Below are 11284 nucleotides of genomic sequence, written 5' to 3'. Positions count from 1 at the left end.
CCTACAATGACCCAGGGAGAAACATATAATAACCATCTGCATTTCACAGGGAAGGAAATAAACTCAGAGAGGTCTGCTACAGATACACAAATTTAAAACTGTGAATATAAGTTCTGAACCCAAACTTTGGCTACAAAGTCCTGGTATACGAATGTCTCTTTGACATCATATAATAACAATTATATGCATATAACTAGCATCAACTTAGTGCTTACCATACACCAGGTCCTATTAAATCCTCATAATGACCCTAAGAAGCATTATAATTACTATTATCCCCATTTTGCAGTTGAGGAAATTAAAGCACAGAGAGGTTAAGAAACTTCTCCAAAGTCAAACAGCCAGGAAGTAGCAGAACGGGGATTCAAATTCAGACCCACTCTGAAGCTTCCATTTGTAACCAGTACACTACACACACTCAACCTAGAAGTTATAATATGAGACAAATAACAACACGAACAGTACCTAAACATACCTGTAGCCTCATGCTTAATTATTTAAACAAATATTTTTTTATTCTTAGATTATATTTTTCTAAGTTTATTTGTTTTAGGTAGAAACTTAGATAGAAGGGATTCTGTGGCAATATAAAATTATAAAACTTCTTATTATGCAATAGTGAAAAGGAAACTGTAAAAGAGTAGAGCAAAATGAGGTTCAGGAAATGGACAGACTTAATTCACTTTCTACTTCCTAGAACAAATGTGAACATTCAGGAAAAATGTAAAAAGAGCATAAGAGGTCCATTTTAATAATTCTGTGTTAAAGAGTGTAGAAATTATGGAGATAGTAGAACATTGTAATCTTAGTACCAAACTAATCAACTCTGTACCCAAATATTTAGGTTCTGCTCTTTGACCCATGTACACCAGAGAAAGTGAAGATAATGAATTGTTTAAAAGCTTTAAGTGTCCCTGTACCTATGAGGATAAGCATTTGAATAAGAGAGAAAAAGAAGACAAAGAAAATGTTTTTAAAGAAGAAGGAAAGAAGATAGGTTTAAAAAAAAAAAAAGACCCATCTCTTCTCAGAGAGTATGGTCCATCCACATTAGAGAAAGGATTAAGCAGATACATTCAGCTTTTCTAACAGATTTTCTTTCTCTAAGGCTTCAATACGCCTCTCACCCTCACTCAGATAATCACATTAGTTTTGTCATTAAAAGCTCCCTTTTCATAGAATGCACCTAAACCGCTTAAACCACCCAGAGAGGTCGCATACATTATCAAACACCAAGACAAACGGAAGAGATTTTCCATCTTATATCTTATTATTTCACTGTATCTATGTGCATGCTCAGGAGGCTAAGCCAAAAGATTTGGTGAGTTATCAGCTGAAAAATGATTCCAAAATAGATAAACTCTACAGTATCCTTTAAAACTGGTCATTAAGCTGAGAACTGAGAACTAGCAGTTTTTATGCTGACAGAGCAGTCAAATGACAGAGGGGTTTTCTATTTCCCTTTTCTCTTATTCCTTGTGTTCTATCAGCCAAGTCCATGATTATTTCTGCATGAATGTTGCAGCTTCTGTTAACAGTAAACAAAAGCAAATGGAGTCTGAGTGTGTATGGCTCAAAGATAAATTAGAAAGAATGATATTTGAGTTGACATGGAAAATGGCATTCAGTTGCTGCATGTGGATACTTCAGAACTGTAAAAGGTCCAGGCAGAATTGGAAATCACCTGCTTTTTTTCATAACCCAACTATTACATATTATCTCACCATCCTAAGCCTGAGTTACAGGCTCAGAAAAGGATGACTGTTTGTCAGCTCTTTAAAAAGGAGGAAGTGTATCAGAGGGAGGAGGAGTCCTGGTTAAATGGAACTATCCAAGTGAAAGAGCAGTCCCCAACTGGGTAGTGTTCCAGGGATTAGGGGGTTGGGAGAACAGAGAGGGGGTCAAGAAAGGAGAAACAGAACGAACAGTGAAAGAAAGTGATCTGAAGCTACGAGTTGGGAAGAGAGGCATGTAGTGGAAAAATTCTGAAATCAGATAGGATAAAATTAGAGATAGATGTAGGCAATGGAAGTTTCTCAAGCAAAAGTCAAAGAGAGATTACTTTCGGTGGGGTGCAGGCAGGAAACAGAATTATAAATATATCATAAGCAATCAAGAATTCCTTAGTATGTCAAAAGAAAGGATAAAGTTGGTAAAAAAATATTAACTGGAGAAAATGACAAGAACAAGTCCTAGTCTGCCTGCCGATGCAGGGTACACGGGTTCATGCCCCAGTCCGGGAAGATCCCACATGCCGCCGAGCGGCTGGGCCCATGAGCCATGGCCGCTGAGCCTGCGCGTCCGGAGCCTGTGCTCCGCAATGGGAGAGGCCACAACAGTGAGAGGCCCGCGTACCACAAAAAAAAAAAAAAAAAAAAAGAAGTGAAAGGTGACTGTGAGGCAAAGACACAAAGTTATCTTGCCTTAAAAATAAACTTTTAAAATATATATGTACACAAAAGATAAAAGAAAGATTGTGCTAAATCAAAAACAGATGACAAAATATTTGAGATATACTCCACTAATTTTGAGTGATTATTTAGGAGAGAGATAGGATAGAATATATATTTACATTTAAGACTCAACAGCAAAATATCTCAAAAGGAACATTAAAGAAGCGGCAATAAAACGAGTTAGACTGTTCACTGTTCCAAATCATAAACAAATGACTATTAAAAAGCTGTATTCCTCTGGCATTTTTTTCTAAGTCAGGGCGGCAAACTACAGGCCCCAGGCCAAAGCCAGCCCACTGCCTGTTTTATAAATAAAGTATTGTTGGAACATAGTCTTCCTCATTCATTTAAATATTGTCTATGGTTACTTTCTCCTAGAACTACAGAGTTGAGTAGCTGTGACAGAAACTACATGGCCCACAAAGCCTAAAATACTTACTATATAGTCCTTTACACATAAAGTTTGCCAACACCTATTCTAAGTAATGAGGAAATTGCCCATATGTTTTATCATCTGACAACTCAGTTGTTCTCCAAGTGGGCATAAAGATGCAAATGTAATTCTCACTTTGTACACAGAGTTCAAAGTTAAATCTGATAGTTGTCACACTGTGGCCAGCAATCTACCCAAATCTTCAGTCAAGTCTTCTAGTTCAGTGCAATGTGGGAGAAGATCATAGCCTCTGAACAATGGTAGACTCGAGTTCAAATCCCACTTCCACTACCTCTTAGTTGAGCTTAAATATCCTCTACCACTACCTCTGAGTTGAGCTTAAATATCCTCTCCATAAAACTGGAATTATAACTCTTTTTTCCCACAGTATTTTTGTGGGGATTAAATGAGATAGTATATATGAAAGTGCTTTGTAAATAGTAAAATAATCCAGAAAGATAAGACATTATTAGCACATAGACATTTATGGAGACTAATCGGTTTGGATTTAGTTTTTTTCTCATTATTTTGATCTAGGTTTTCTTACCATGAGAGAGATCTGCTCTTTAAAATAACTTTGTATTGTCAAAATTCAATTTAATTCAATATGCATTTACCTCTGGCTTGCTATGTGCAATATACTCACTGGTCATTCTACTTTTTAGATGAAGAAAAATATCTCTAATAGCAAATGATCTTGGTCTGTTTAGGTTACAAAGTTTTAAACAAGGTGTGCATTTAATAATTCAAAGGGACAGTTAAATTAAAAGTGCTTTTGAAACCTGGTTCTTGTATTACCAATTCTATCTACATTCACAGCATTCATTCTAGCTGTAGAGTCTGCTGTATTCTATAAATTTAATAACCATCAAGTTGGCCAGCTTTTGTTTTTAAATCTAAGAGGAATGCTCTTTACAAAGGAATGCTTAAAAAGAACACATACAATAAAGAATTCTGGCATGAAAAGAACCTTAAAATTTATTGTGTCAAGTGTCTTTAAATTTTCCAGAGTGTTTTCACATCCAATATTTTATTTGATCCTCAGCACATCCCTATTGAGAACATAGGTATTGTTATCCCATTGTGCAGAGGAAGACACGGAGGCCCAAGAAGAGAACAGACTTGCCAAGATCACGCAGCTGGTAAATGGTAGTTCTGAACAAGGAACCAGAGTCAGTGCTCTTTCCACTCTACCTTGATGTGTGGGGATCACACCTTTATGATATATGTAGCACTTAGAATGTGTTAGCAGTTGACTGAATCATAGCACTTTGGTAGCAGCTGCGATTTATTAAGCACGGACCATGTATTATATAGCTCTATGTGTCTCACATATATAAACTGTGTATATGAAGTGCAGAGCACAGAATTTGGTACATAGTAATTATTCCATTAACAGCAACTATTGGTCTTATTTCTAAGAGATGGTTCTTAGTTCTAAGAGTTGTAATTCATACAACTCTGTAATCTCTGCATTTTATCTCCATTATTCAAATGAGAAAACTGAGGTTCAGAAGAGCTAGGTAACATGTCCAAGTTTGAGGAACCAGAAAGTGACAAAAGCCAGGATTTGCCTAGGTCTGAGGTTTGACTAACTTCAGAGCCCCTTTGTCACTGGACTTCCTCTGATGTTGAAAGTCAGAGAATGCACCAAAAAGAAAAAAAATAAAAAGGAGAGAGAGAGAGAAATATGTGATTAAAAGTGATGAAAGGACATTTTCCTATTACCTTGATAGGCCAAGCAGGCAAAGGCTGTAAAAAGTTGGACTCATAAGGGTAGTCCACCATTGCCAGATTCACCCAGGTTTCAGAGATCCAGTCTTTCAAACGCTGAACATCCTGAGATTCTGTTAATGGAGTGCATAAGTGAAGGGCTTCAGAAAGCCAGTGCAAGCCAGTACCTGAGAATAGAATCAAATTGTTGGAATCTAATAAGCACTGCTCAACAGAAGGGCTTTACAGATCATTCATTCTTCACTTGGTATTTTAGAAAACTCAGTCTTCTATACAGTTTCTCCAAGAATGCTTTTTCAACATTGAACAAAATATTTTTAGAACTGGTTAATCTCGTGATAGATAAGTTGCCTATCTTCATGAAGCTTACCAGAATTAGTATTCTAAATCATTCCCTTTTGTAAATAAACAAATGGAACATATAGAGCAATGAGAATGCATAAACTACAACTAAATAAAACAAATGGATTTATCTGACAGTGCCGGGCAAAAGACAGCAGAGACAAAAAATACATACTATGCAAATCTGATTACTAAAAAATTCAAGAGCAAGCAAAATTAATCTATGGTTCTAGAATGCAGGATAGTGATTAGCCTCATAAATGCAGAGGTAGTATCTGAAAAGGGCTTAAGGGGATTTCTGAGGGGATTTCTTGATCTGCATGCTGATTACACTATATATTCACCTTGCAAAAATTCAACAAGCTGTGTATTTTGATTTGTGTACTTTTCTATATGTTATACTTAAATACATACGTTATAATTAAATATATAAAAAGTTTACTTAGGAAGTGGGAAGTGTTAAATTTTATACTTAAAAGGTAAAAAATCCCAAGATTCCATTCTCTTAAGTAAAGCTTACCCTTTTCTGTGAGTCGACTTATGGCATCCCAGGACCTGCGGATACTCTCTGAACAATTTGGGCCACTTTTCCTAAAATCTGTAGTTACAATCTTCATAAATACACCACAAGGTACCATATTCTCAAACTGCCAGATGGGGGCAGAGGATGCAAGAGCTCTAAATGGTAAGAAGTCCAAGGAAGGAGAAAAGAAAAAAATGTAACTCATCGAATTCAAGTTTTAAAATTGAAACTTATATTGAACAAAAATGGTGAGAAAAATAACAGCTGTTAATGAAATAGAAATTAAAAATCTCACTACAACAGAATAGAACATGTTTTACCCAAAACAAATCCCTACGTTTGCCTTGACAATTAAGAAAGTGCTCACATCCAACGTAAGTGCATTTACCCAACCACCAAATGAGGATACTTCATCCTGAACCAGGCTGCAAGCATGCCACCGTAAGAGCCCCCTAGGGCAATGACAGGTTGATTTCTAGCTCCTGGGATTGTTCTTTTCAAGTATTTGATTAACTTTGCAAAATCAGCCAGAGCTTGTTCTGTTGTCAGAAAATTCAAGTGTCTGGAATCCTAAAGAAAAATAACAAAGAACATGGGTATAAATGTGCACATAATAGCAGCTTAGGCATAGCATAGATCCAGAAAAAAGCCAGATAAGCTTTTCTCCAAATAGAATTTCTAGGCAACTGAGTTAAAACGCCCAGTCAAAGCAATAGCAATGCTGATTTAAACTCATGAAAAAGTGACTTTAAGTTTGTGGGAAGAAGATAATGTATTTTGCATTCAAATGTAATTTCTATTAAATGCTATTTACCAAAGACCTTGTTGAGGTAGTAGAAACAGCAGAGACAAACTGTAAGTAACAGTTAACAAATGTGATAGAATACAATACTAATTTTAACAGACAACTACTCTATTCTAATTTTATTTCAAATCTTGAAACATTTACAATGGCTACCATATAGGCAAAGGTAAACTAAACCCTGTGGAAAACTGAAGTAAGAATCATCAGTAAAAATAAAACTCATCCTTCCTCATCAGAAAGATGATTATTATGTCTGACATACCAAAAACTGGAACAAATCAGCCTGCCTGATGTACAAGTATAAAATTGGAGTTAAAAAAAAAAAAAGAAAAACAGCAACCTACGGAACAACTATTTTCAGACATTGGAAAACAAGCAACACAAGACTTTGAGCCCTAAGAGAAGGATACTCCACAAGTAAGTTCCATGATCATCTAGTTCTCTACCTAGGGAGAATTTCCTCATTGCAGTATAGGGAGGTGGAACTGAGAGTCCTGCTTAGCTGAGAAAGGTGAAAACTAATTCTTCTCCTTTTGAACTTGGGCTGGACTTAGTGACTTGGCTCTAACACGAATAGAATGTGGCAGTCAGGTCATAAAAAGCACTGCAGTTTCTACCTTGCTCTCTTGGATTGTCAACTTTGAGGGAAGGTAGCTGCCATGTCAAAAGGTCACTCAAGTAGGCCTTTAGAAAAACCCAAGAGGGGATACCCTGAAGCCTCTTACTAATACCCAGCAACAGTTTGTCACTCATGTGGATCTTCCATATGAGCAGAGAGGGTCCTCCAGCCTCACTCAAGTCTTCAGATGACTGAAGCACTAACTGACACCTTAAGCTCATGAGATGCCCTGAAACAGAACCACCTAGCTGAGCCACTCCTAATTCCTTACCCACAGGAACTGTAAGATAATAAATGTTTTAAGCCACTGAGGTTTAAGGTAAACTGTTATGTAGCAATAGATAACTAACACACCTACATACCCATATCAGACTATCCTATTTGACCTTCATACTTCAGTCTCACCACTCTGACTACTCCCATCACCTGGTATATTTTGGAACCAGAGTTCCATCTTTCCTCTTTCCTACTCTTTTAACCTTCCCTCTTATCCAAGATGTATGCTTTCTGGCTTCTTACCTTCTCTCTCATTGTCTGTCACTATTCTTTACTTCCAGTTTTCATGGCACTATGTATAGCTGAGTGCAGTTTTTTCCCAATTCTCACAATATATCTGTAATACTCCCCTACGCTACTGACAAATTCTGTGAGCACATGGAGGGAAGGAAGCATATCAAAGACAGCCCTTACCGCCATTTTGCTAGCAACGTATGAACCACAGGGACCTAGGAGAGGAGGTTATGATTCTATCTGCAACAAGCTGACTGCCTCCCAATGGTTTCAGGACCTGTCAACTCCCCTAATCAGATAATTATGCAAAATAATAAGCTAAAGGATAGAGTTTCCCATGTAGCCTAACAAATATCAGCAAATTGCTCTGCTTTTCATTTATAAAACAAGGACTATTATTTATTTATAACATGAGATAATAAAACCTCTGAAAATAAAAATAAAAAGTCCTTTCAAAACATGAAGCCTAGAAAATGATTAACCCAAATCATTTCTAACTCAGATTTCTCCAAAAGCATGGTATGTGTATAACGGTGGTATGCATGATGATCTTAGGTAGTGAGCAAACATTTTTAATGTAATACTTGTTTTATTTCAATGTATTTTAGAGAAAAATAGTACATAAAGCCTTACTAAGATAACACTAAGTTTGAAAAGTGAGTTGTGGGACTTTCCTGGCAGTCCAGTGGTTAAGACTTCACCTTCCAATGCAGGGGGTGCAGGTTTGATCCCTGGTGGGGAGCTAAGATCCCACGTGCCTTGGGGCCACAAAACCAAAACGTAAAACAGAAGCAATATTGTAACAAGTTCAATAAAGACTTTAAAAATGGTCCACATTAAAAAAAAAAAAAAAAAAAAAAAAGGGGCTCCCCTGGTCCCAGGGGGGTGGAGAGTCTCCCTGCCGATGCAGGGAACACGGGTTTGTGCCCCGGTCCGGGAAGATCCCACGTGCCGCAGAGCAGCTGGGCCCGTGAGCCATGGCAGCTGAGCCTGCGCGTCCGGAGCCTGTGTTCCGCAATGGGAGAGGCCACAGGAGTGAGAGGCCCGCATACGGCCAAAAAAAAAAAAAGGTGAGCTATTTAAAGAAAAATAGTCAGTGAATAATAATACAGATGGCAAATTCATATAGCCAGAATCACAAGGGTAGTACATGAGTGACTCAGTTGAGGAAAAGGTGTCCTGGCTTATTAAGTGTAGATTTGTAGCTTTGGCTGAGGCCAAAGCTCCTTGTGAGAACAGAAAAGCCAGAAGGGAATCCAAGTGGCCAGTTGGCCTCACTGAATCACAGCGATGATTTGTCCTTATTTTATTCAAAAACACCTTACTAAGCAAACATTTGCACACTCATTACATTTTTTTCCAGTGGTAGACCCAATAATTTAAGTGTATAATTTATAAAGCGGATTATTTACTGACATTTTTTAAACAATGAAAAGCTTCCCTCCAATCTCTGCAGCCATAGACTAAGATTTGCCTGGTGAAGGCTAGCCTCATCACACTGAGTTAAAGGCTGATCATTCCACATAAAAAGTAAAGGTTAATTACAAATTACTGAAATTTCAGACAGTTCAACTTAAAGCTATCATTTCTTTCTTACAGTGGGACATGTAATTAGAAAATGTTCTAAACTTAAAAGTAGAAAATACACTTACCTTGAAGGAGTTGGCACCAAAGGGTAGGGACTCTCCATAATATCGATGTTCAGCAAACACCAACATAGCTTTCAGTTCCTCAGCCACGTCCCACATGAACCCCTAGGAGGAATTTACAAATTCACAGGATAAAATCAGGTCGTGAAAAAAAGTCTGAATCTCTTTGCAACTCATGAAATGGACCAAAAAGAGTTCTCTGAGAAGCTGCACAATTCATATTTGTTCCACAGGTAAACAATATAATTGCTGTTTCACTGTTGCACATCTATCTCACACTGTATTAGAGTGAAACAATTAAAAATAAGCCCAAGTTGCTCAACTACCAGTCATTCCAACTCTCCTTATTCTGACACTCTAGCCTCAGAATCAACATTATGTCTAAAATAGCCTTCAAATTGCACTGTGTGCCAAAGAATCTAGGAAAGAGCTGCGGATAACTAAGTTATCTGTCTACTCACAGATAACTTTTATTTATAACATGAAAGAGAACAGTACAAATAAACATATTGGACTCCCTTGGGTTTTCGGTTAATCTTATTTACATGAAGATAAATAGTAGCTAACCGTAGCTAATATTAATTGAGTGCTTATAACTTGTCAGATACCCTTCTAAACACTTTATATGTATTCACTTAATTATCACAACAATCTAAGACATAGGCATTTTGATTATACCCATTTTACAGACAAGGACACCGAAGCACAAGAGTTTAAATAACCTGTGACAGTCACACGACTAGAAAGTGGCAGAGCTAAGATTCAAGCACAGGCCATCTGGCTCCAGAACACAACCATCAAGTGCAGTAAGACCTCCTTATTTCCACACATAATGCTGGTCATTAATCAACCATTGCATTTTTTCACTTACCTCAAATTGTGCCCTCAGAATCCTTCTTAACAAAGCATTCTAGGTGCCCAACTTCAATCGACTAGATTTAGCACAGATTAAAACTACTTGTCATTCCCTGTGCACATTATTGCTTTTTAATGAGCTGTTGCTCCCTAACAAAGACTAAGAACCTCTAAGATTTTTTTGTTTGTCTTGACCAATAAATGAACAATTAAAAGAGCTGTATGCATGTGAGGACAGAGAATTTAACCTGATATCTGTGATGGTTTCAATAACCCCCATTTTCTCTCTTAACACCTTGCTCATTCCCTGCCATGAATCTACAGATTCTGTAACACCAGCTCAAGATGCCCTCCTCTGCCTGCCCCCACTATGGCTTACTGATCACACCCTCCTCTCAACACCACTGTGCTAGGTATAGATCTCTATTACTTTGCTGCAATATTTGCTTACATGTGTGTCTGACCCTACCAGACTATGAGCTTCTTAAGGGTAAGGATCGTCCATCAAAATAGCCAGAGGAGTTGACCTCAGGGTTTGAGAGGAAGCAACTGTATTGATTATTTACCTGCACCTATTTCAGGGTGTTTTATTTTTCAAAAGCGGTCCATGTAACATATTAATATTAAATAACATTATGTGTCAGCATTGTTCTAAGTTCCTAATTCTTATTTGCCCTCATAACAACTCAATTAACTAGACATTATTATAACCATTTAATATATAAAAACTAAGGCACAGAATAAGAAACTTACTCAAAGTCACAAAGCATAGTGGCAAAACCAGAATTCAAATCTTATCACTGGCTAACATCTTCACTCTTGACCACTATGCTATACTGCCTCTCAATAAATAAATGTCCAGAATATGTAAATATGCAACCCAAACATTTTAGTATGTAAAGGAAGGTGTGTCTAGGGCTGGGAAAGGGCCAAGATCTGTCCTTCTAGGATCTGCCTCTGTCAGGTACCTGGAACTCTTCCTACCCTGAGTAGCTCTTCCTTTCTACCACTTCAGAGGTCAGAGATTCCCAGCAAGTCTTATTAAATTATGCTGCAGTGCCTGTCAGAGCAGTGGGGTCTGTGGAGGCAGGAACAGTTGTCTACCTATGATAAAGAACAGGAGCTGGGAAAATAACTGGATAGGAGAAGCTGCCCCGTGGCCTTGGCATAAAAGAGAAATCACATTAGAAAGAGAAAGGGAGACAAGGCAGCTTCAGTTGTTTCACAGAATAACAGAGCAGGAATCTGATGGAAAATAAGTCCTGATTTCATCTGTCACTCATCTAAGAGAGACAGATATCTAGGACCTCAGCTCTTAGGGAATTATTTTATTTTCAACTAACATATTTAGACTATTAGCA

At 37.5% G+C, this 11284-nt stretch overlaps 1 protein-coding gene across 1 annotated transcript in view; it reads right to left on the bottom strand.

Annotated features, from left to right (window-relative positions):
* Nucleotides 1-11284, bottom strand: part of PRCP (prolylcarboxypeptidase) — a 70929-nt gene that overhangs the window by 21570 nt on the left and 38075 nt on the right. Inside the window, exons 3-6 of the mRNA XM_007447361.1 lie at nt 9072-9173; nt 5874-6055; nt 5483-5640; nt 4615-4787 (exon numbers count right to left, since the gene is read on the bottom strand). Of these exons, the coding sequence (XP_007447423.1) occupies nt 4615-4787; nt 5483-5640; nt 5874-6055; nt 9072-9173 (615 nt within the window). The remainder of the gene's footprint in view (nt 1-4614; nt 4788-5482; nt 5641-5873; nt 6056-9071; nt 9174-11284) is intronic.

The sequence above is a fragment of the Lipotes vexillifer genome, unplaced genomic scaffold, assembly GCF_000442215.2.
Source record: "Lipotes vexillifer unplaced genomic scaffold, Lipotes_vexillifer_v1.1 scaffold824, whole genome shotgun sequence".
NCBI lineage: Eukaryota > Metazoa > Chordata > Mammalia > Artiodactyla > Lipotidae > Lipotes > Lipotes vexillifer.
This window is presented reverse-complemented; position numbering and strand designations above follow the sequence as displayed.